At 33.7% G+C, this 27205-nt stretch overlaps 1 protein-coding gene across 1 annotated transcript; it reads left to right on the top strand.

Annotated features, from left to right (window-relative positions):
* The first annotated feature begins 4959 nt into the window (after positions 1-4959).
* On the top strand, positions 4960-15268 carry foxp3b (forkhead box P3b). The gene is made up of 13 exons (XM_046870295.1): positions 4960-4975; positions 5810-5868; positions 7532-7697; positions 7995-8103; positions 8326-8455; positions 8670-8768; positions 8931-9018; positions 10646-10708; positions 10949-11087; positions 11265-11341; positions 11486-11587; positions 12894-13015; positions 14689-15268. The coding sequence occupies exons 3-13, from the start codon at positions 7548-7550 to the stop codon at positions 14738-14740; spliced, it is 1131 nt and encodes a 376-aa protein (XP_046726251.1). The 5' UTR covers positions 4960-4975; positions 5810-5868; positions 7532-7547; the 3' UTR covers positions 14741-15268.
* The last annotated feature ends 11937 nt before the right edge of the window (positions 15269-27205 follow it).

The raw sequence follows: 27205 nt of genomic DNA on the forward strand, positions 1-27205 counted from the left end.
CTCTACCCTACAGGCCTAATTGCTGGAGTACTGCAGAGATGGTTGTGATATTCTGGAAGGTTCGCCTATTTCCACAGAGAAACGCTGGAGCTCTTTCAGAGTGACCATCGGGTTCTTGGTCACCTCCCTGACTAAGGCCCTTCTCCCACGGTCACTCAGTTTGGCTGGACGGCCCACTCTAGGAAGAGTCCTGGTGGTCTTAACTTCTTCCGTTTATGGACGATGGAGGCCACTGTCCTCAATAGGACCTTCAATGCTGCAGGAAGTTTTCTCGCAGGTCTACAGACAATTCCTTGGTTTGTGATCTGACATGCACTGTTAACTGTGGGACCTTTATATAGACAGTTTTGAGTGTCATGGAAAAGGCTGTGAATACTCATGTGACTTTATTATTTTTCAATACATTTGCAAAGATTTCAAACAAACTTCTTTCAGGTTGACATTATGGGGTATTTTTTGTAGAATTTTAAGGAAAATAATGAATTTAATCTATCTTGGAATAAGGCTGTAACATAACAGTGGAAAAAGTGAATTGCTGTGAATACATTATGGATGCACTGTATGTTCATTTCGTTATTTTCGTTCATTAATATATTGTTTCTTCTCAGAATGCACAACATCTCAGGGGCTTCAACAAAAAACCATATCAGGTTCCATTTCTGCAATAGTAAATTCCTGTTAAGAAATTGTGACCACAAGTTAACTAAACAGGGTAAAGATTAGAAAAAGAGCAGGCCATTGTCACCCTAGCCAGTGTCCATTTGAGTTTTTACATATGTACTCGGCATGGGTTTTCTCCAGATACTAAATGAACTGTCTAAATTAACTGTAGTTATGAATGAGTTTAAGAATGTATGCATGTTGCCCTGTGATAGACTGGTGGCCATTTCCAGTGTATTCTTAATGCACTAATTAATGGACAAATGCTGACAAAAACAAAAAAAAAAATGCTTCACTGCAAAGGGAAAAGAATCTCATTCAAGATATAAATATAGAGTTTCAGACTTTTTTTGTTACAGTTTCCTGTCAGTTTTAACAGTTGAAATCTATCTTCATACTGTAATTTCAGCATGCATGAGAAAAAATAAAGACATGTTTCTGAATAGTTTATGATTCATGTAAACGAAAGTGTTTATCATTGCTCATTTGCTAGCACACCAGCAGAAATTAAAATGCACGAGTCAACGTAAAGACACTGTGGTAACATTTGCCAACCACAAAAATAAGAAAATCTGAACAAAAACAGACTGTCAGCATAAAAATGCACGGCATTTGCCTCATAAGGACAGTCCCACAATGTGATGTTTTGAAGATTTTTGTTGCCATTCTTTTGTGGTTTATTAACATATACATGTGAATTTATATTGCAAACATGTTTGTTGTTTTCCACATAAATAAAATCACTAAAATAAACAGGAAATTTCCCTTAATTAAGAAAATCCCGCTATTTCACATACAGGTAAAAAAAAAAAAAGTGACAGTGTTGGTAACCGTTTTGTGTTAATATGCATGACTGTCATAAAGTTTGTGGTGTTACATGGTCTCATAATTAAAGCATATGAAATGTACTGCTTTGACCTACACCCTGATTCACACACTCACGCAAAAAAAAAAAATTGACAGTCTCTTCTAATAACCACATTGGCTTGTAGTAACATAGACATATCCATATTGTAACTGAAAAGCATATATGAGTCACTGAGTTTCAGACAACTACAACTGATCATATCTAAATCTGAATCTCATATGCACTTCACACCTACAGAGGAAAATAAGTCAGAAACACATGAGTCAAATAATCAATGTATGAATAAGTACATAAATATAAAGGCCAAACTGGGATTATACACTGATCAGCCATAACAATTAAACTATTGACAGGTCATATTACCAAAATTATATTATTACAATGTCACTTGTGAAAAGGTGGGATATATTAGGCAGCAAGTGCAGAGTAATTTGGTAAAGAAAAAGGCAAGTATATAGATCTGAGCAACGTAGAAAAAACAACAACTGAGCAACTGTCGTGCTAGACGACTGAGTCAGAGCATCTACAAAATGGGGTGGGGTGTGAGATGTTCACAGTATACAGTGGTTATTATTTACCAAAAGTGTTTCAAGAAAGATAAACCAGTAACATGGTAATGGACCCTCGAGGCTCATTGATATGTATTGGAAGAAAATGCTAGCCCATCTGCTCCAATTCCACAGAAAAGCTCAATTAATTAATAAATGTAAAGCTGTCTATGATTGGAACACAAAGTGTATAACAGTTTGCTGCTTGTAGGGCTGCGTAGCTGCAGCTTGGTCAGAATGCAACCGAAAACAACCACAGACCAGTCAAAGTCCACCACCGAAAGTACATGATCACCGGAACTGGAAAATAGAGCGATGGAAGAAGATATTCTGTCATGCCAAAACACTTACTTTTATGTAAATTATTTCTCATATGTATCATATGCATACTTTATGAATCTAGACAAAATACCTTATAATATTTGAGTGAATGGATTTTTTTTTTTCTAGAAAGTCTGCAAAAAAATTAAGTTTTAAGATTTTCTTCTGAAAATTAAATTCATTTTGTTGCAGTTGCCATCAGAATTCTTAAATAATAAAGTAGAGTCTAGCTGTATGCAATTAAAGTGTCATGTAATATCAATGTAAAAATGTTCCTCGAAGCTTCAACATTTTGTTAGAAAGCATACCTAATCAAGAATCATTGGATCATTAAGACCAACAAAAATTTTCAACCTGTTCTGCAAATGTGCTTATCATTGTTTAGTTAAATAAATAAATGATTTCCTATTTTGAAATGCCACAGAGCACTTTTAAATACTATCAATTATTAAATGGAAAGAATATAACTACAACTTTAGTTAGAGAAGTGTGTTCACCATTAGTGAGAGTGAAAAAAAAAACAGGTCGGTAAGATCTAAATGATTAAGGATAATTTTGTAAGGAGTATTTATTTAATAGTATTTACTATAGTAATAGTAAATTTGTGGTGTCTAAATAACACCATTACTACATTGAAGCATGGTGGTGGTGGCAGCCTTATTGTAAAAATGCTTTTGAATACCTTTGTTGAACAGACACGGGGAAACTGGTCATGATTGAAGGCAAGATAAATGGGTCAAAATACAGGGCAATCATAAAGATAGATAGATAGATAGATAGATAGATAGATAGATAGATAGATAGATAGATATAGATAGATAGATAGATAGATAGATAGATAGATAGATAGATAGATAGATAGATAGATAGATAGATAGATAGATGGATGGATGGATGGATGGATGGATGGATAATTGGATAATTGGATGGATGGATAATTGGATGGATGGATGGACGGATGGACGGATGGATAATTGGATGGATGGATGGATAGATAGATAGATAGATAGATAGATAGATAGATAGATAGATAGATAGATAGATAGATAGATAGATAGATAGATAGATAGATAGATAGATAGATAGATAGATAGAGCATTGTAAAAAAGTGATTTAAATTTTTTTTGCATGTCACAGTTACATTGATATTTCAGACAAATTGTATTCTTACACAATTATAACCCAAGTAAATACAAAATGCAGTTTTATAGATAGATAGATAGATAGATAGATAGATAGATAGATAGATAGATAGATAGATAGATAGATAGATAGATAGATAGATAGATAGAATCGATTAAATCAATTGAATCGTTTGGTATATGAGTCTGTGAAGAACCATTACCATCCAATGGTTTACTAAAAACTCTTTTTTTTTTTATTCTTTACACTCAATAATCTCAAATGCTGATCATATATAAGCTCATCAGAAGCAATTCACTAAACTGTATTGAATAGATTGGAATAAAGGAAGAATGTTTTCATGAAAGGTGCTACGAAAAATCTTTGAGAGCAGTTCTTTTTTTAGTACCAGAAAGGGTTCTTTACAGCACCAAGAAGAAATTAAGCTATTTTAAGAGCCATTTTCTGAAAAGTGAAACAAAAAATGTTTTTCTAGGAATTTGTTTCTTCATGACTCCTTTATTATCAAGCGTGTAGATAGATATTTAAAATAACATGAGATTTATAGAAGTATAAAGATCAATTCACCCTTAAAGAAATATATATATATATATATATATATATATATATATATATATATATATATATATATTTTTTTTTTTTTTTTTAAACATTTTAATCAATAAAAAATTAATTTTTTTACAAAAAATGGTTGTCTATTAAAATAAGAGTCTTTATTTCCAATGTGAATTATTATAAAAAATATAAGAAGTTTTTTTATTATTATTTATATTCTTTCTAATAAATAAATATATATATTTTTTGCACATAAATTTATATTCATATGTACTTGAAGTGATAATATTTTGGCAATATTTTGTAATATACGTTTGTCATCTCAGTTTGACTAAAGCATAGGCTACACTTGCCATTAAAACATTCCTTTGAATCACATATAAATGGTTGATGTCTGTTCTTGTGTGTCTCATTTAAATATAATGTAAACAAGTGACACATTTTTAACTTAAAGCGAACAGTGAGTGGCAAATTGTTATTGCTTCCACGATTACTTTTTTATTTATAATTTCATTGTTGATGTTTCCATTTTAAATAGAACATTTCTGTTGCATTCAAATGCTTTATTATATTACACCTAATTGTGCATTTGCATTCTGATCTCGTTAGAATGGTTTTGTTCATTCGGGATTTCAAAATTAAAATTTCAGGGATTAAGCAGATAGCTCCTCAATAGCATTTAAATTGAAACAACGATTCAATGTTGTCTTTAATATTTGAAAACAATATTTTGGTGTCAAACACAAACATAAATAACACATTACAACAATGACTCATTTGTGCCCACTCAAAAAAAAAAGACAAGTAGACCATCTGACTATAAATACAGATGGACACAGAGATTGCGCTGCATAATTTTCTAAGAAGGAAACGACTTCAGGTGAGTCAAAGAAAGTTATGACTTTCCATTGTTGCTTAAGGTAAATTTATTGACAGGTTTTAAAAAAAAGTACACATTTAAATAAATAAATAATCAGATGAGAAATTGGAAAAGAAGGGCTTTATTATTCATTTACAGCATTTCTATTCACATCTAAACAAAAATCTACCTTGTTGGTGACAGTTACAAAATATAAAATATCAAACATTACATTTCATTAAATGACATTTGATTATATAATATAAATAGTAATTAAGCTTATATGTCAAACGTGTGGAAGATTGGATAAAAAAAATGACCGCAGTTATTGTGAAAAAAAAAAAGCTAAATATTCAACTTGTACTCAAATTATTACACAAAATGATTATTATTTCTAGAAGGAAATATTTAAGTTCCTCCTGTTGGATGAAATGTACAGAATGCTATTATAATGCAAAAAAAAAAAAAAAAAACTTAGATTAATAACTTTAATATTGACGTTATTTATATTGATAGTCTTGCTTGATTCTAGAATATGCAGAAAAAATGTGTTTTTTTCCCTTGAAATATGAATATCTAACTTAGATAACTGAGGTTAGGGTGTATTTTTCCATTTACGTGTTTTTAACCGCACAAAGAGTGCATGTAACTTCTAAACATCTTGGCATGCCACAGGTACACAAGAGCTGCACATAGAGCATTGTACTCTTTTGAAGTGAACTCGTCTTTAAAAATCAACAGAAAAGGATCGTATTATGAGCGATTTGTTGCATATGGCCTTTACTGTGGCGCTTTAACAGTTTGGATGTTTGAAAACAAGATTTTGCTTCATTTGAATTTATTCTGTTCAACAAGCAAAAGACAGGAAGAGAACAGGAGGTGCAAAACATGTAAAAACATCGGCACTTCAGCAGGTATTTATTTTCTGAAATTATTAGTTATAGACTACATATGGGTAAAATCATCTATCAGCTATGAAATGATGGTTTTAACTTGTGATTGTTTAAGAAATTGTTTTTATTTGTGTGTTTTTGTATTGTTTTGTGAGCATATTATGGGCAATAATTATTTGTTGTTGCTGTGGTTATTGTTGTGCATGATTGACATTTATGTTTTTTTGTAGTTTATTTGTTCCAACTGAGTGATCCAGTTAATTTCTAAATCATTCGGGAATTAACCTTTTATTTATTTAAAATTATCACTTTATAATTTTTTTTATTTACATTTTAAAGAACCTTAAAAAGAATATTTAAGATTACAGATTTAAACTTTCTGCACAAAGTTCACAGTTTGTGTGGAAATTGAAAGTTGTAGGAATGCATGTGTTTGTCAGTGGTTATATTTAGTCATAATGCTGCTTTGTGTTATATCACAGTTTAATTTATTTAATATCGTATGCTTTGTAGCTTAATTCATGACCTGAAAATGAGAATCAAATCACCCATACAGAGTTTTACTCAGAAAGTACTAATTTGTTATTACTATAAACAGAATGTGGTAGAATGAGTGGTTAGTAGAAACTAATTCGAGTAGAAATTGCTGCACTTTTGGACGTCTTTGTGGGAGAGAGTTTTGAAATAACGAAAGGTTCCATGGTAAATTAAAAGGAAGAATACCTTTGGGCAATGAGTCATTTTCCATTCTTGTGAAGTTATGTAAAAAGGTTTACAGCAATTTGTGTAATCACAGGCCAATATTTAGAATTACTAAAGTATTAGACTGACGTATTACTGCACATTGTAGAGTAATAAAGGTAAATGTTCTCATATGCTTGCAGGTTGTAATGCAATTAATGTAGTTCCTGTGTGGTAGATATTCAAATAATATTAGACATATTCATTACCACATTGTGCAACTGCAATTACTTTATATTTACTTCTGTGATTGCAGCTTAGAGTTTTTTGTACACAAGGATAACATCAGAAACCACAAAGATTGCAAACTTTCTCTTTCTATTTACCCATATCCTATTTCCTCTTCCTGGCCTGCTTATCTTTTGCAAGTTTTTGCAAAATGCAAAGTGACTGTATATGTATATATATCTAAATGGTTCTTAATCTTAACATATTTCTGCTGGTTAATGGCTTTCTGACAAGAGAAACAGGCTGTTGTGCTTTAAAGTTTAGTGTTTGCTTCACTGCCTTTGAAATAAAACGCGTGAATCAACCAAAACACTTTAGGCCCTAAGTGATAGGTAGTATCAAGTGTTTGTTTGATAGTTCTATTATGACAGCTTTACACTTGCATGAAGCTGTGCTCTTTATCTACCTCTATCATTCTACTTTCAAGTCTTTGCTTCACACCCTCATCATGTTAATGATAGGTAGGGAAAAAACCCAGCGATGTTGTAGCTAGGTTTAGGAAAGTGTATTTAAATTTCGGCCTCTTTTTTATTCTTCAGAGTATTTCTATTGGTTTAATAAGTATCTAACAATAGTTTAATGGTGAGTTTTTCTACCAGGTAAACACAAAACATTATCTTCAGTACCAAAAAGTCCCGATTCTCTCTGAGTCTAAAAAAGTATTTATATTTAATATACAAATGAGAAATTGCTGTTCAACTTTTCTCTGTTTCAGAGTTTTCACTTTAGGAATGTCACAGATAAGCAGTCAGAGTGTCAGTACTGGGTGTGTAAGAGATGGAGATTTGCCACCAATTCTGAAAGAGGAGCAGGAAGATGAGACGTACATACCAAACAAGTGTGACACCTCAATCCATTCTAAAGAAACCTCACCCTTTCAGGTAATCTCTGGTTTATGGAATAAAATTCACATCAAAGAGCTAACAGTAAAAATGTTAGGATTTGGACTTTCCATAATGTCATGTTATTAATTCCACTTTGTTAATATTTCCCAATAAAAATATAATAGAACTTATTCACATAAAGCACATGAAGTTAATAGTCATAAGCAGACACAATTGCACATGCTACAGTATCTGACAGTTGATTCAAAATTCACAACTTTCTCTGTGTATGTGTATGTGCATGTGGTGTGTGTGTGTGTGTGTGTGTGTTTGTGTGTGTGTGCGCGCGCACAGAGTGCCAATAAAACGACACACACACATCTTCCTCTGCTAGAGCGTCAGAGTCCTCAGCCAACCCAAAATAGACCATCTGTGCTCTGTTCCACCTCTCTGCTACCTCTGGGTCTGTACTGCAACATCCTGCATATTTTAAATAAAACAATCCATCAGAGCATGCTCTATGCATCAAAAAATCTATATAATTATTTACAATATTATTGATTGATAAGACATAACCAACAAACCGTTTCCTTAAAAATGTAAAGTTTACATTTAATCTGTAAAAAATGGGTCAGGAAATCCATAAATTACTAATGATCCATCTTTGATCCTATTCCTTCACCAGAACACAACAGTTTTTCTCAGCTTTCACCTAAAAAGTGTGACTCAGCATTTAAAAGTAGCAGAAAGGAGAAAGAATACAGTTCTACTCAAAAAACTGATCTGCCCAAAACCCCCAGTACTCATACAAACAGGTAAGACTGAAACCCAAAACAGAATGCATGTGAACTGTGAAATCCCAAACTGTATGAATTGAGCTTCTTTGTCATTTTGACACCTGTGAAGCTGACTTCTGTTGAAAACTCTAAATATTGATGGAAATGTGAAAATGTTTTAAGTCTTCTCAAGTAGCAGGATCTATATACGACAGTATAGGTCATTGCATTAATGTGCACTTATCTATCACAGTATTATCCAGTCCACCGTGATAAGCTCTCTGTTGGTCAATGGACGATGTCGTTGGCCTGATTGTGATGAAGCCTTCAAAGAGTATTCTGTTTTCCTGAAGTGAGTTTTTAATTCACTTTAACCAAATCGATAGTAAAATGTATACTATTCCTCACATATATATATATATATATATATATATATATATATATATATATATATATATATATATATATATATATATAGTGTAATCTTTTTTTCCTGTTTTCTCGAATTGTGTAGACACCTAAACAATGGGCACAGCTGGGGAGAAAAAACAATTGCACAGTGGAGGGTGCAGGAAGAAAGAGTGCGCCAGATGGAGAGTCAGGTAGATTTATATGGAGTATTGTTCAAACAAATAAGCTGTTTAGTGTGTATTTCACTGAGAAGGATATTTACACTTTACCTAAGATCAATAATCACAAGTCTACATAATACCTAGATAGACATTACCTATAGACCTACCTGACAAATAACAAACTTACTTAAGCATTTGTGTATAAAGCCTTAATCTTAGCGACATCAACTGTCTCAATTATGATCTGAAACTAATTAACTGTAAAAAAAAAAAAAAAAAATACAATAGCGTCTTCCCTCTTTCTCATGCAGTCTACTGATGATTCACTGCTGAACTGTTTGTTGACTAAAAAAGCCAAATTTGCCCACTAATACCTCATTTAGGAGACAAATACTAAACAAATGTGGTTACATTCTAGTCAACTTAAACTGTTTTTTTTGTTTGTTTTTTTCCTGGTTAATTAATGTAATTATATTGTGCAAGCTCAAAATGCCCATATCATGAGATACTTGTTAAATGCTAATTAACTAATTAAATTAATTAACTAATTAAGTTTGCTTAGAGCAAAAGCAAAATAGCAATGCATTTGGCAGAAAAAGTATTTATTTCTTTGTTTGATATTTTGCAAATGTAGTAAAATAATTTATGAACAAAAAAAAATCATCATATCAAAATGTACACAAATGTTGTTTATATATAGAAACAAAACCAACATGAATCATTGTCAGTTTGTAAAAAAATTTATAATTTCTGTTATTTGTCTTCTGTAAACCGTCATAAAGTATAAATGTGTAAATAAAACACATCTAAGCAGTTATAATTAAAAACTGCTTGAAAATCCTAAAATGAATGACAGAAATAATAACCGAATATTAAGATGCTAAACAACTGACTCAAATTTCTACCAGTAAAATTGTAACTGACTAGTGTGCCGTATCTAAATGGCTTCAAAACAATTACTAGTTTCTCTTCAAGAACTAGTAATAAAATAATGTTAGATAGGTAACTACACAGTTAATTAACAGTTAACTAACAAGAATATTTAACTTAAATCCACTGAATGGCTGTGGCTAAGGGATTCTGTAGTCTAGTCAAGTATTCCTGTAGTGTTCTCTCATCATTATGCTCTGTCCTCATCAGGTTAATCATAGTTTATTTCGTTTAAATTGTTTAATATGTAATTAAGAATTTGCAACAATTTGGTCAGCTTTTACTTAGTTTCTTTCTTTCTTTCTTTCTTTCTTTCTTTCTTTCTTTCTTTCTTTCTTTCTTTCTTTTTTTTTTTTTTTTACAAAGTGTTGAAATCAACTCTTGCTAATTTTATAACACTCATAAGTTGTTCTATGAACAGTAACCTCCCTTTATTATTTTTCTTTGCACATCTGTGAATTAGTGGTTATAATAAATGGCTATCTTAATAATTATCGCTTTTGTCACTGGTCATGAGAGGATTATGTATCCCCATGAACACCATTTTTATTTACATATATTTATACATATGTGAAAAACTCTGATACACTTTTCATATTTTCTAGCAATTATAAACTAATGTTTTGAAATATTCATGTAATAACATTATGATGACTACAAATAAAGATGGTTATTAATTCTCATTGAGTGCAATACTGAAATAGATTCACTGTGAACTGTGTTTAAGCTTGTACAGGAAAGACAGAAGCTCCATGCCATGCAGCTCCATCTACAATTGACTGAACACCCAGTAAGATAATAATAGAAATCACTTCATGACTCACTCTCCTTTTGAAGCTGCATATTATTAAACACCATACAAGTTGTTTGTCTCATCTACAATATCAGAATTAATCATTTTTTTCTGATTGATGTTTCACTAGAAATAATCTATTTTATAGCCTTTTCTCTGTTTAAACAGTTTGCACTGTAGCACAGTTTTACTATTTTTCTGCCTTATGAATTGTGAGTGTGTGTGCCGCTCTGTCAGAGAGCAGCTCTATGCTGGTGGAGTCCGCTGGCACTGCCTGCACCCCCATCTGAGGAGCCAGATGGAAGTGTAGAATGGGCCATCGATGCCACAGGGCGCCACGAATACTGGCCCTTAGCCACCCCCCACCTACCGACAGGTAAAGTCTATTCACACACTGACTTTCCCTGGACTGTCACATTCGATAATACACACATGTGCTTATATGCTAGTGCAGATATTTTTGGTATTACTTGAAAAAATATTTTTAGACTGAATAGAATATCATTTGTACCCAAATTTTTTGTTATGCAAAAACATTTCTTCTACCTTACAGATTTTATGAACAGTATGGAATGCTACAAATATGTGAATATCAGACCTCCATATACTTATGCTTTTCTTATTAGATGTGTAAGTAAACAGTGTATGCAGATGATACATTCAATTATATTATTTTACCATGTATTTCTTTTATCATGTAAATATGCATTTTTATTACATAATTATATGCACAGATCTATATTTATTTATATCTATATTCTATATTTCTTATAGTCAATACTGGAGGCACCAGATAAGCAGAGGGCCCTGAATGAGATCTACAGCTGGTTCATTCAAAGATTCTTTTACTTCCGTCACAACACTCCCACATGGAAGGTATCGTATCATTATAGGCCGCATATCAGCTCAGCCAACACACTTCACTGCAGCCAGTTAATATTTCATATGATCTCATATGTCAGGCTTGCTTTCCTTATTATCAACAATAAAGTTCTTTATTGAGAACATATACATAAACATAGTCAGTCAAATGTTGTTACGGCATGGTTAAACATGGAACTGCATGAAGTTATGTTTTTGAGGTTAGCCTTTCATAAATGTGTGTCCTCCTGGCATGCATCCACGCGTCAGAACAGTTCTATGGAGTATTAGTTGTAGGTATGAGAGATCAGGCTTATCTATATCATCACTTCTATTTCACTGTGCGAGTGACATGAGTTTATCAAAATATTCATAGTTACTGCTGATGCAAATAGTTCATTTGCATTTGGGTCAGACTACCTAGTCTTATTCATATGTTTTGTACATTAGAACTCTTATCTAAAGATCTTATAAGATGATTTTCTTACTAAAATCAATATCTGGAATTTAGTCAGCTTTGTCTCAGGGATGTGAAAATACTAAGCCTGCATGCTGTTTACCAAGTCAGCCGTCTCTAATGTAAGACAGGGATAATGGCAATATTCTAAAACGTCCCGATATGTTATATACACTCACCCTCTACTTCATTAGGAACACTGTACTAAAAAAAGGGGAACTTTTTCTCAGAGCAGCTTCAATTTCTTGTTTGATCAATTAAAAAAGGTTCAATTCACATTTTTTTGACTAAAGTACTGTAATACTGTAATGATTTTGTTCTCTGAAATGTTTACGGTCCAACTGCATTTTTATCAAATTTCAGTTGCATTTTTTTGTACAACTCTGGGGGACCCCCATTCCCCCAAAGCCCCCCACTAATCATTCTTTTTTTTTTAACTGTTTGTATGAGTCTGTGCTCAATGTAGCATCAAATTCCAGTTCTTGCCTGACAAGAGTTGAATCCAGTAATGTGTTCTGCTAGCTTATCCACCCCAAGGTTCAAAAACATTCTGAATGTTTTTCTGCTCCTCATGTTTGTAAAGAGTGGTTCCCAATAAAGTGTCCGCTGAGTGCATATTGTAGTGTATATTGTATACAGATATTATATAATACATATTGTGTATATAGATCTGAGTAGAGGCATCTGTTTTTCATGATAGCAGGATTGTATCCAAATGTCCACTAGATGGCAGCACTGACATGATGAAATCTTTATCACCATCAGCGTCTGAAGGCAGAAACTATTTTTGTTCTACTCTTTTCTGTTTCTGACATCATGTTACACAGTTTATTTGATTCTCTTAAAACGAATGTTTGCAAGCAGAACGCGGTCCGTCATAACCTCAGCCTTCATAAGTGCTTTGTGCGAGTGGATGGAGGAAAAGGCTCAGTGTGGACTGTGGATGAGAAGGAGTTTCAGAAGAGAAAGGGCCAGAGGATTAACAGGTACAGAGATTATTTTGTATACTTCACTATTCAAAATATAACTCTTGATTAATGTGTTAACTCCATTCTGAGTATATGTTTAATAATGTTTAATTGTTTTTCTAAAAACATTATTATTATACTAAATAATAATATTATACCTTATTATTCATTTAAGTCTTAAATATGTTTAAGTTTAAAAATTAATTTAATACTGGGAAATGAGATTCTTTTATTTCAAATTGGTAACTACAGCCTCAGATAAACAACACTGTCTTACACTTACACTGTCATTATATATTTTACAAAAATAAAGCCAAATTCGAGAAGCCATGTGTGAAAAACTAAGTACACCCTTATTACTTCCATTAATAAAGAGTCTAGGCAGCAGGCAGGTGCTTCAAATCAAATGCGATTGATAAACTGATCACCAGCAATTATGACCACCTCTATAAAAGCCCATGTTTTAGCATTTTGATGGTCTGGAACATGCAGATGTGTGTTAGAATAACACCAAAGAGAAAATACATCAGTAATGTTTCAGAGAAACAATTGTTGCTGTCCTTCAATCTGAAATGGTTTATAAGGCCATTTTTAAATGATTTAAAGCTCCATTTGGCAAAATACAAGCACAGTATATAAGTACAAATACTTCATATCCACTGTCAAGTGTTTCAGGTGTAATGATTTGGGATTATTGTGCAGCCACAGGACCTGGGGAAATTTTGGTCATTGAGCTGGAATTTAATTCCTCTCTTTACCAAAGTATTTTTGATTCAAATATGAGGCCAGATGTTTAACAACTAAAGCTGTTGATCCCATGATCCCAAGCAAATCTACAACAGAATAACTAAAAAAAGAACAGAATCAAGTTGTTTCAATGGCCCAGTCTAGTCCAGATCTCTACCCAACTAAAATGCTGTCACAGGCCTTAATAGAGTTCCTTTGACCTTATGGTAGGGTTTTTGCTCTAAAATGCATTGTCAGCTGTGTGGCCTTCAATAGAGAGGTGTGTGTCTTTCCAAATAATGTCCAATCAATAAACTTTTTCACATGTAGACCCCAGGCAAGGTGCAGAAACATCTCTGCAATTATCAAGAGAATTGGGAGAGACCTGTAATAGTTTTAGTGTTTTCGAGTGTTTTTGCAAAGGGTCTGATTACTAATGTACTAATATGATATTTCTTTGTTTGTAATTTTATCAAATGTACAGACATTTATAGAATTCTGTTTTTACTTTGTCATTATGTGCTACTGAGTGTAGATTAATGAAGAAAAAGATCCATCTGAATAATAATTGTAGCATCAGGCTGATGTATGTATATGATGTACATAAGAATGAAACATTAAATTGCAAAAATTATTAAAATATATTTGTTACATTGACTTTTGATACTTAAGCACACCGGAAAGCAGACGCTTTTGTACAATTTATCAAGTGTTAGATTTACTGAATCATTTTCACATGAGCATCCAACATCACTATTGCATATTATGATAATGAAACTAAGTGCACTACCTTACAGAAAGAAAGAAAGAAAGAAAGAAAGAAAGAAAGAAAGAAAGAAAGAAAGAAAGAAAGAAAGAAAGACATTGACGAGGGTTTGATAAACAAATACTGGTGCAAGATCCTATTTTGAAAACTCTGGTGGTGAGTTTGGCAAAATGTAATCTAATTGCGTTCTCTTTTTTAGGGATACTTTGAAATGGATGAATCATTTGGCTCATCCACCCAAAGTGACTTAAGCATTCCTGACTGCAGGCACAGAGAAACCTTCTCACACAACATTGGTCTAGTTTTAGTCAAGTTTATTTTTTCATTTAAGTGGAATCTCTGACAATATCATGGATATAGTCAAATGTATGGAGTATTTCCAAGTATAAAATTGCAATTTGTTAATTTGCAGTTGTTAAATCCACTTTTATACATTTTGCTAAATTTCAAGCATGAAATAATCCTGTTTTACTAACAGAACATTTTTTTATTTTAAGCATTTATTTGTAGAAAAAATAAAACTTATATGGCCGTGGAATAAGACTATTTGAAGCTAAATATGCTCATATTAAAGTTATATTTTTTACTTGCTAAGATGTCGTTTTGTATTCTGGTTTTTTTTTTTATTCATTATTGGTGAATGTTAGAATAAGAGATATTCTCCAAAAAAAGCCATAAGTAAAACTTGTAATTTTGTGATGTAATGATTAGATTTGTTTATATTTATTGGTCAGTTTTGCATTATGTTCACATACTGACAATTAAACAGCAAGATTACATCCCTAACAATATTCTGGTGTCATTCTTGTTGATGTTATAGCAGTGTTTGGCCAGAAGGGGGGACTAACAGTGGGCTCTGTGTGTTTGGGCGTGGTAACCTCTTCCCTTGGAGCACATTCATACACAGTAACAGATATTCATCAGATTGATTTAGAAATAGGGGTTAGACAAAATGGCACTGTTTATATTCAGCAGTCAATAAACGTATTTAGAGTAAAGCTTTTAAAGATTTAATATTTAGAAACAGTTTCTGGTGTTTTGTTAATTGTTGGATGGATGGAGTCGTATCAATTCAATTAAATACACACTTTATTGGCTTCTTACTCATAAACAAGGAAGTACATACATGAGTGAGAAATAAATACATTACAATCAATTGGAAGAACTTATACACTAGATATACCTACAACAAAGTGTAAATATGCATATCACCTGCTGTGTACATATTTCTCTGCAAACATAAATATTGGCATAGGCACAAATACATATATAAAATTGCGATTTGTTGCAGTAAAATATTGGGTATAGTAATAAGGAAAAATACAAACATTTGTCATCTGATAAGAAACTGTTAATATGTATTTTTTCCATTTACTGTCTTAACAGCTAAACCTAAAATAAAAAATAAAATAAAAAAAGCCTATCATCCTATTACAGCATGTACTCCTTTACACCCACAGACACACAAACGCACATGCTTTTGTGTTATAGTTAAACGCTGGGGTGTATATAAATCCCTTCATCCCCACCCCTGTTTTGTCTTCCAGCATAGATGAAACGAACAGATCCCTCATGATTCCTCTGCGTGTGCCCCTCTGCATATCCTCCCCAGCTTCCTCAGTCCCCTAAGCCTTTTGTTGTAGTCAATTCCCACAATCACTAATGTGCACAGGCTGAAAATTTTTTTATATTGTTTACTGTAAGGTTTTGATTTGAAAAACGGGTCTAAATGATTTACTCTAAGTGCTATTGATGAAGCTCAAGGACATAAAAGACCTTAAACATTCTCAAAGTCATTTTTCTACTATTAGACTCAATCAAGGCCATGAATACTTGTTACACATGTTTTATAGCTCGAATTCTCCAAGTCAACAGATCGTTTTATTCTTGCCCCATGTTGTAAATGTTGTTTGCCCAGATCTGGCAATGTATCTTTAAAATTTACAAGGACAATTTTTTTTTCTCTTCATGGCCTTGAGATGAGCCTACAGATGTACTGTGTCATAAAAAGACAGCCGCTGGCACTGAATTTTCCTGCACCTCAATTATTCTCAGGGGCATTTCCTTTAGAGAAATCAGCCTATTATATGGGTTTCTGGACAGCCTTGCAAATTGTGACAGTCTTTCTCACCTTGTCAGGTGCTTATTACATGCTCTTCCTGTAGCATCAACATTGGCCTCAGAACAGGTGTCTCAGCTCCCGGATCCTCTGTGTTATATGGCTGTGGCAGTTTTATTATCCAACCTGGATGGAAAGCACATGAATTACAGAACATTTGAACTTACTTTCTGAACTTGTTAATCGATAAGGATAGCTCTCTTCAGTAAATAAATATTTTGTATTGTTTTTTTTTTCTTTTTAATAATAACAGTGCCTAATGTGTTTAATGTGCCCAATGTCAATGCGTTTATGTATGGACATATATGTGCTCGAAACTGTTATTTACTTAATTATTAAATAATTTTTTAAGGAATAAAAACATGATGGGGCACGCCGTTTTATGAAAATATTCAAAAGTAGAAGTGTGTTATTATAATAACAGCATGTCACGTGTTCTCTCAAGCTGCAAGTTGCCTATGTTACGGTTCCTATTCATTCTTACTTTTAAGCTGGTTTATAGTGGTTGAACATCTGCAGAACGAGCCAGTTACTGCTATCGTTTACGTTATGACCGCTGTAAAAGTCTCAACAGACTCTTATTTCTTTATCTTTTTGATGCAAAATAATTACATGATAAACTGCAAAGAGCAAAATGCCCTGTCCTGAAGACTTTCCTGTTGTATACAACTAAAAGAAACAGGTTTTACTTTTGACAGATGGTACTGAGGACTCCTTACAGTCTTCTTAAAGAAATACATATTTGTCAGTTTATCAGCAATTTTTTTGTCATTGTTAAAAAAAATAAAAACACATTTAGATTAAAGAATAACAGAATTTGCAGCATACAAGTCCATGTGTTTAGTCGTTGCTATAGAAGTTAGCTTTCTGTGAGTAATGTGTTAGTATTTATAGAAGTCTTTCCATCAAGTAAAGCAGTTTCTGCAGTTTTCTGCCATAGGAAGAGTCTTTGTCAAAAAAACATTTAGCTGAATACAGCATTGCCAGCATGTTCTAATCATTAAATCATTTCAATGGAGCAAAATATGTTCCAATGATAGCACAGGTAAAAAATTCCTTCACAAAGTTTTTTTTTTTTTTTTTTGTCAGCTTCTTCCTCTTTTTTGGAGTGAGAATGTGCTGAAACCAGTTTGGGTTTCAAGTCTGGAAAATGACAGCTTATCATCTCAATTGGCCATCACTGAGACAAGCAGAATGTCTGACAGAGCTAAGAACCTGGTATTTCTGACAGGTCTAAACAGAGATAAAGAATGACTGAAAAGGCAATCTTGAAACATCAATTCCACTCCACAGTGAATTACTAAATCTTACCTGAGCAGGACAGGTTATAGATTACACATCAAACAGAAGATCTGATGTAACCACTCTATAAAACCCAACTCATCCCATTAATACAGCCTGGGACATACACTCTCGTATTGTGCAAACTTTTGTACAAACTTTTCGAGAGGAACTGCCACCATGATGAGGTGTTCAGTTTGAAAACCACAAAAGTTCACATTTGCAAGGTGCTTTCCAGAGTGAAATTAAACTCAAATTTGCATGTTTTTGATCATCCTAGTGTCTTGAAAAAAATCATACAGGCATTTTCATCTTCCACATGTAGGTGTATTTCAGTATTCACTCTGAGGTCACCTTTGGTGGGACTATATTGACACTTATTTACAATTGTTCTGAAAACATATCCTAGGATAGTCATATTCCACACATTAGTATATGATGTTGGATGCATTCGGCCAGTTGAGAAGCAGGTATTTATATTTGTATTTGTATCTCAATGAGAACTGTACAAATGTGGTTTTATTGCTGACATGGTATGATTACTCATCCTTCTCTCACTGTTTTCACTTAGATTATGAGGGCTAAAGGCCAAGCTTAACACAGCCTGCCTGACAAACGTTAAACTGCCCATCCGTTAGGAACCACCTGTGTACACAAGCCCAGACATGATAACTCAACAAGGAACATCAGTCCACCCATGAGATAACACACTTATCTCTGCCTTTTTGAGATGTAGACTTTTTATAGACGTAATTACACCCCCAATATGAACTTATAAGTGCAATTAAGATTTAAAATAAAATTCGGCTCCAACTGTTTTTTTTTTCCTGATAGTCTCTCATACTATGCTGATAATCATACACATACTACAACTAGGTGTGTCTTGATTTTAACATTTTGACTAATGATTAGTTACAAACAATTGCAATTACCCATTAAATCATCTTTTCAGTTAGGTTTACGCAAATTTGCCAATAGATGGAATAATAACACAGTAAAGTGCAGATACGTGGTCATTTATCAACATTTAACATATAAATATGCACAAGTAATAAATATACAATATAAGCTATAATAGATAAGATTATTAAACAATAAACAATCGTAACAAATAATGTAATGTAGTACAAATGCACAATATTTGAATATTATTGTGTTCTCTGACAAAACTAAATTGATATAGAGCTATATTTAGAGTTCAAGGCTCAAGAAACGATTTGGGGATAAAGTTCCAAGTTTACTGCCCACATACAGTGTGTTTAAACGATTGTATATTTGCATTAGCTTGTGATTGCAAGCTTGATTTTTTTGGGACTTAGTGGTTAAATAATAATTCTCACAGACTTAGCTATAGGTTTTCTTTTATCTGTGGTCTTAATATACGTCAAAGTATTATAATTACTAGGTGAATGCACATGAACAGTAATACAAAGTGAACTAGTATTTTTCTAGAAGACCTGCGTTTCTGAGTTGGGGCATTCCAGTAACAAAATGTCATGGTTGCACCAGTATGAGTGTGATGTGTACAACACAGACTAAGTGGTAATTTTGCATCTTAACTGTTCACTTCTTTTTTTAGTAAACTTCTTGTCATTGTGTTTAAAAACATAATTTTCTCATTCCATCCATTTTTTCCCATGCCATTCTTTTGGTTTTTTTTTTTTTTTTTTTAAAACACTGCATCATTATGACAACCTCTGAACTCAAACACACAAACTTCCAAAAAGGATTGGAAAGCAACAAAAGAATGCTGATATGAAGTATTTTTCAATGGTTCTCTCTTTTCATAATATGATAGCTGAGGTAATGTGAAAGTAAATGAAAAATATGTTTTTTATTATTTGATTATTGATTTACAGCTTTTTTTTTATTTTGCATTGCTTTAACAAAACATGCAACTAGAACTAGTAATGAACACTTTATATGATTTCAGAATGTTAAATTTTTTTCAGTTTTGTCATTTTTTTGTAATGTGAACTGCTATTATATCCTAATTAGAATCATTTGGATACAATTAACTTGCTTTTGCCTCAAGCAGGAATCTTTAGATCTCCAGCACAGTGTAGTGTGTAGCATGTACATCTCCATGAGGAGAGAATGAGTGTTCTTGTTCGCTCCTAATAGATGTGTATGATGATTAATATAATGCCAGCAGGGCTTAGAGCTGGTGCAAACACAAGGATTCCTTCTCCATGATTCTTAAGAGGCTTAATAAAATGATCACATAGTTCTGTAAATCCCTCTTCATTTGATGACCTTGTGAGGACAACCTTATTGAAGAGAGAGACAAATTTCTGCAGGCACAACCAGACCTCATTAAATTCTTTTTAGAAGTGGCCTTGTTCAAACATTCATTCAATCTGTCAAGGAGAGGAGTGCACCCCAAATTCAGACATCAATATATAGTGCTGGAATGAATCCCAGCACAAGCCACAGGCTTATTTGTTCATAGCGATTGCTATAACACATCCTCTGTAGTTTTAAGGTTATAATAAAGCCTGAGCAATGAAGCATCTCAGTTGCAAAGCAGTGCTTTCCCCGAGTGTACCCATCACTCCTCTCTACCTTGATGTTTTCAGATATGTCGGCTTTGAGAGAATGAAAGTGTTTCTTCCAAGGAAAGGAGATAAAAGGGCTCTGGTTTCCATTTCAGCGTGGGGAGACTCGCACTGCGGGGCACGACAGCTCTCTGATGCCTCCTGACAGCCCAGGACTTTCCACAACTTTCATGTCACATTGCAGGAGTTAAATAGCTTTAGGGGAGAGCTGGGTGATAATGGAAAAGAGAGAGAGTGAAAGGGCCCCTCTAGGCTTTATCTTAACGAGTGTTGAGATTTAATTACCACAAGCTGCGGTGTAGACATCTGGCAAGGTGAGATGGGTAACTTGGCAATCAAGAAAAGTCATTACATTATAAAACATTATCATGTCTTTGATACTTAGCTTTGTGATGCTAGGCTGCACAGATGAAACGCAACCAGGACCCCTGCTAGTTGAATTATCAGTGCAAACACACACTAACATGCACACGCACAAACAAAATAACCCACACAGAGGCCCTAAGTGTGGATTTGAATTTCCATGGCCATTAGATTGACATCATCATTACAGACACAAACATGCTGCGTTTAATTCTGGTCCACAGGTTTCCAATAGACTCAAATGTTCCAGAATGCTGTTCCTGTCTAGAGGACTTTAAATGAGACAGTCGAGTAAAAATGATACCGCCAGCTTTCAAATGACCAATCTTACATGCATGAAAACACACATTCATGCATAAGCACGTACTGTGAAATCCCATACACACATGTGAATGCGCACCCCAAAAAAGCCCATGTATGCATACACAGCGAGGTGGAGCAAAGGATGGGGAGATTAGGATAAAGAGGCAGAAGATGAATAGCTGGGTAATTAGCCTCATCTCCCAGGACCTGACAGAAATATGCAGCCTAGATGGATGAGACACATAGAAAAGAACAGCCTTGTCCGACTCCCCCCATATACCCCCAGCTTTCTACTTCTCATATTCACCCATCCCCCTCACCCTCTCTTCCCATCCCACCATTCAGACAAGAGGAGCAGAATGAAAGCGCATCCCCTTTTGGGTTCGGTATCAAAACCCTTTCTCTCTTATTCTCATCGTCACTATTCCTAAAAAATCACCTTAATCTCAAAAGGATGATTCTTAGAGAGAGTGAAGTTTGAAGCATTGAGAAGCTGCTTAAAACTATATGATGAAGGAATTTGAAGGGAACATTAAAATATATTAGGTCTGTTGCCCTGACACACTTGGTAATTATAAAGTTTGGGGTTATCACTTGTATTTTAAAGGACAAAGCGATGTCATTAATCATTAAACTATCATTTACCTGAATTGCTCTGGTGTCCCTAAAAGTACCTTAAACACCAATAAGACAGAAATTAATCAAATCTGAACCTGCTACAAGCACAGATGATGTGAGTCAATTTAAAATATAATGGAAAAATTAGCACCTTTCTTACACTGTGATAGATTGTACTTGTAACTGTACTGTCACTTTCCCTGTAATAGCACCTTTACATGTAATCATTTCTTTATAGAAGTTGACAGCTCATTATAACATACGTATGAAGCCAAAAGCAGCTCTCGTGTCCTTATCTATAGAAAGGAAATTACTTCTGACAGCTTCAGTTGGTGTATTATTTATCAACCTACACAATATTTTTTTTTTTTCAGTTTTATTCTAAAATCATTGCTACAAAGCAACTGTAAGAAATTTGCATATAGAGTAAGATCTCTAAAGATCAAGCCAGAGGTGGCAGTGGTGAAGAAAAGTCCCTGAGAAAAATGAGGAAGAACCAGATTCCAAAAAGAAACCTATCAGTGGCTGGGTAACACTTTACAGTGCACACAAGATTTTCATTTATATGAAGATTCTATAAGGGTTTGTTAAAAAAAAAAATTTTTATGTATTCCCAAAATCAGCAAAACCAGAAACACGGCTAATAAAAAATATCTGCTCATAAGCCCTTGCCTGGGGGATTGTTCTGGGAAATGAGAAGTTACAGGTGGGTCTTGTTGATTCTGTCATTTCCTTTTCCTGTTTCATCTGAAATGCGAAGTTGTTCTTTTCATTAACAGGAAGCTGATTCAACTGCCATGAGCCAGGGTCATAGGCTTGATGGCATCTCTCCAAATTTTTTAATATCCAAATTAAACATTGACTATTGTTTTTGCTGCACAAATTACACTCATGTACGTATGTCAGTATTTTAAGGTCTCTTTCAGTCTCCATCTGTCTCATTCACACATGGGAGGGTTTTGCCAAAAAAGCTTCTCTTTGTGTACAGGGAGAAAGACAAGTCTGACTGACGCATAAACTTTAAATGGTGCTTAATAATATTTCAATGATACACTAGTAACGTTAACAGCATGCTCCTTTACAATAATATATGTGCAAGAAGCTTAGTCGTGTTCTTGTTTTTTTGCCATCTACTTCAATTCTTCTTTAAGACCTTGTACAAAATGTATTATTTTTTTATATACCAAGAAATTGCATTATTTTTATCTGAATATTGCAGTGTTTTAATGTGCTTAATTCATGTGCTGTTAAAAGATTCAAGGACCTGGAATTTTATGTTTGGGACTGTTTTTTTCCTTCTGTAACGTTCAGTCCACATTCATTGTTCCTGCAGATCTTGATAGAAAGAGGACGAATATAACCCTGACTGCTTGCACAACATAGATTTCATTTCAGGTTTCATCCAGTCATCTCTGCTCAGTTTGCCTGAAAATCATGATGACTCACACACTAGTTTAAGCATTAGATCCATGGTTGCATGCTGTTTGCCAAGCAAAGCAATGATGCAAAGCCTCACTGGAAGACTTGTCAAGAGTCAAACATTGAGCTGTAAACAAAAGCATAATAACCACAGAGTGTACCCCTGGGATGAACTTTAGAATGGAAAAGTAATGCAGAGTGGTAAACAAAATTATAATAACCACAGATTGTAACTCATGGAGGAAATTTACAATGGAAAAGTCATTGTCAATTGTAATATTTTTAAACATAGATTTAATGCACCCACTGACAAAAACCATTTAATCAAACCTCATTACAGATTAGCAACATTAAAATCTTATTAAATTAAACATTAAAATGTATACTACGTCAAATCCTGCTGGGTGTAGGTGGTGTGTTTCCACCCACAGATATGTACCGGTGTGTGTCATATCACAAAGTGCGTTAAAAGGATATCCAAAACAACCGTGCCCAGGGTGGGTTACCAGGCTACATCCTGACACACACATACATCCTGATACACACACATACACCAGTTTTCCTGCTCTTTAACAGCAAGTAAAGTAAAATCATCCAAACACTGACACTGGTTTGATGGGTAGACATGTAATCTTATAAGGACATTAAGGACACAGCATATCATGTGATTATATGTGCCAGTTTATGATGCTATATGAAAGGTTTATGATAGAACTACCGAAACAAGGAGCTTTTATGGCTCCTAAAGAAAAATCTCAGAAAACAAAACAAAAAGTTAATATGGTTTCACAACTAAATTGTCATTTGTGTCCCAATGCTATTACATTTATAATTTTTATACAATTTAAAGGAAAAGGTATTTTAAACATTGTTAGAGCCCTTTATAATAGCCTAAGTCTAAATTTCAGTATCTTTGAGAAAAGTATTAAAAGCATCAAGCATCCAGTATCCTAACTATCTTAAAATGTGATAATTAAAATGTTTGAAAATATTTTTGCATTAAATCGTGAATCTATTTTACAGCTCATGGTTGAAGTCTCTATTTATTCATTATTTTTGTAGCTTATGAAAAAATTGAGTGGTGTCCTAAAACATTCTCTCAATTCTGTTACCTGAACATATTAACCACATTTACATATGGGTGTCACATTTGAAACATTACAAATGTCACATATTCAGCAAGTTTAAATCATGCAGATTTACTAACAATCATAGATATAAGGAAAACAAGTGCCTAAAATCTCTTTCTCTGTTTATGATGTTTTTAACCAGTGAAGTCATCCTGTTGCAAAAAATCACTGGAAGTAAACTGATGTAAATCATATATGATTTTTAGGAATAACAAAGCACATTTCATGTAAACGTGTAAAACACATGTTTTTAAAAAACTGCTAATGTTTTTTTTATGGTTTAAGTGCATATTTTCCTTGATTCAGTGTTTTTAAATTTTTATAATGTAATAATAATTATTATATTTTAAGACCTGAATTCCACCCATTCATGACCTGACCGGAGAAATGCATGTGTCAGAGAGATCGGAAAAACGATAAAATAAAAGTGTGATGAAATTATAAAGATATGGAAAAGGGAAAACAATTTAGAAAAAAGGGATAAATCAACAGATAAATCAATACACGAGTAAGCAGTGGAAAAATACAGTCCATAAAAATCTAATGGTTGCCTTTATCTGACTGTGTAACTATTTTATGGTCTAAACCGCCGCAAAATTAATCTTCACTGAGATGGGGTGATATCCAGAACCTGACTATAATATCATACACTGTTAAGTAGTGTCATGTCTAAAGAGGCCTCTAAGTAGACCACCGTAGACGAATCACTATCATCTTCAACAGTAGATTCTTTCCCCTAGCAACAAATGAAAAACAAAAGCACTGTCTCTTTTGTGGCTACACTAGTTCAGCTACATGACTGTCATAGCAGGTAGAGGACCCCCACAGTGTATGTCAATGAAATGCAGAGTATCTATAGCTATTCCAAGACTGAATGGAGGATTTAAAGTGAACAGGCTTGTGATTGATTGAAAGGGAGACGCCTCTCAGGCGGAGCTGGGGAACACTGTGACCTCCACACAAAGACCTGAGTAGAGACACCCGGTTTGTTTTGGGAACAGACAAGCCCTACACACACACACTGACACACACACACACAGGAGGGGAATGTGAGTGTGCCCTGATGTGAATGCTGTTTTTAATCCTTCTCCTGGTCACCCCGCTTCACTTGTTGTGCGCCACTAGGGCGGACGCCACGGAATCCTAGGAATTCCCATGGCGCTTTTTCTTACATTCTCTCACTGAGGCATAGAACACGATAATGGCTCATTCACTCATCTTAAGTAGTTTAAGGTCCTACTCACCCCTGTTTTCATCGCTCTCATTCATATATTAGAGTGTTTTGATCAATAGGCTACTCTTTGGGTATTTGATACAAACAAGTCTGATTGATGCATGTATTTGAAATGGTGCTTGAGAATGTCTGTGATACAATATTTTCTTAACCCCTTTCTCTTACACAATAATATTATTAAACACCATGTCTAAAGTTACCATTTGAATTGTGTAATTTTTTTCATAAGTTCCATTAGAATATCATAATGTTTGGACAATCAAATAAAAATTGTCCTTTAAAAATGTATCAAGATAATATTCGGTTAAATGTTATGTGTTTCCTATGCGTTTCCTTTATGCTTAAGTTTCAAAGAAATCAGATTGTTGTTCTAAAATGTGGCAGCTTTTTGTATCTCCAGTGACAAGTTTCTTGGAGTGAAGAAAAAATATTTTAAAAGTGTTTCATCACAAGCTTTACAGTTATTAAGAGCTGAAAAGTTGCTAGAGCTGAACAATTCTCTTTGGGCTCAAAGGTGAAACAAAATAAAATTCAAAGGGTTCTTTTTTGAAACTAGTGACTTCAAAAACATCTCTGAAAATCACAAACCTGAGAGCAGACAACTGGAACAAAGAAAGATAACACCCATACAATAAATAGTTGAGGAATGTATAGTGAGAAATGCAAATGCTTTTTTTTTTTTTTTTTCGAAATGTATCACAATCTATTTTAAGTGGATTCAAATACAGCTATGAATAGGAGGTGCTCCAATGCTTTTTCACCTTATAGTGAGGAACTTTCAAAGTCAGAATTCACAAAAACAGTGCTGTGAAGGCTTTTTTATCTTTGTTTATTAACCTCTGTGTCTCCACTTATAGGGTTCATATGTATTTAAAAAAGTAAAAAACAAGTTTAAGTCATGCCATCATCTGATTAAAATCTAAATACAGATACAGATGTGGATATTTGTTACACCCATTGTACCTATAGGTATTTGAACATTTTGTAGCAAAGGGGTAAAGGTAAAGGGGTAGAGGGGGCTTTTTACTTGTCACGTACATTAAAGCAGAGTGAAATTCTTTCTTCGCATATCCCAGTGATTAGAAGCTGGGGTCAGAATGCAGGAACAGCCATGCTACAGTGTCCTCGGAGCACAGAGGGTTATGGCCCTTGTTTAAGGGCCCAAGAGTGGCAGCTTGGCAACCATCTGATTCTGACCTTCCGATCAGAAACCCAGATCCCTAACGACAACACATTTGAAATGAAGTATATTTAGGATATACCATTGACCTTAATTACATGTGTGTCATTGAAATATTAATCAATCATCAATCATTGAAACTAAAAAAAAACAAAGGTTATTGCAGTAACGCATTACAAGTTTTATGAACTGCATGCTTGAAACAAAACTAAACTGGAGAGCATGGCAACACAACATTTACAAATATAATATAAATAAATGTAAATAAAAGATTTCCAGATAGAAATAAACCATATATAAGCATGTACTGTTATGAAACACTAGAATGCCTCAAAGATAACAAAGACATGTTCCAGTAAAAAAAGAAAAAGTCTGCAGGGTCAATGTTTTGAACAGGTAATGTGAAGACTAGTCTTTACCAGATTGGAATAAGGAAAGCCCAAATGAAAAGTTAAAACTTTTAGTGATCCGAAGCATTACACTTCACACTACTGATTTAATAACAGTTATA

This window comes from Silurus meridionalis, chromosome 17 (assembly GCF_014805685.1).
Source record: "Silurus meridionalis isolate SWU-2019-XX chromosome 17, ASM1480568v1, whole genome shotgun sequence".
Lineage (NCBI taxonomy): Eukaryota > Metazoa > Chordata > Actinopteri > Siluriformes > Siluridae > Silurus > Silurus meridionalis.

Bases quoted from the DNA above. Each gene is read 5' to 3' on its own strand.
- foxp3b (XM_046870295.1), top strand. From the start codon at position 7,548: ATGTCACAGATAAGCAGTCAGAGTGTCAGTACTGGGTGTGTAAGAGAT. The intron at 8,104-8,325 runs GTCTGTACTGCA...TTCCTTCACCAG, and splicing joins CACCTCTCTGCTACCTCTGG to AACACAACAGTTTTTCTCAG. The intron at 9,019-10,645 runs GTAGATTTATAT...ACTGTGTTTAAG, and splicing joins TGCGCCAGATGGAGAGTCAG to CTTGTACAGGAAAGACAGAA.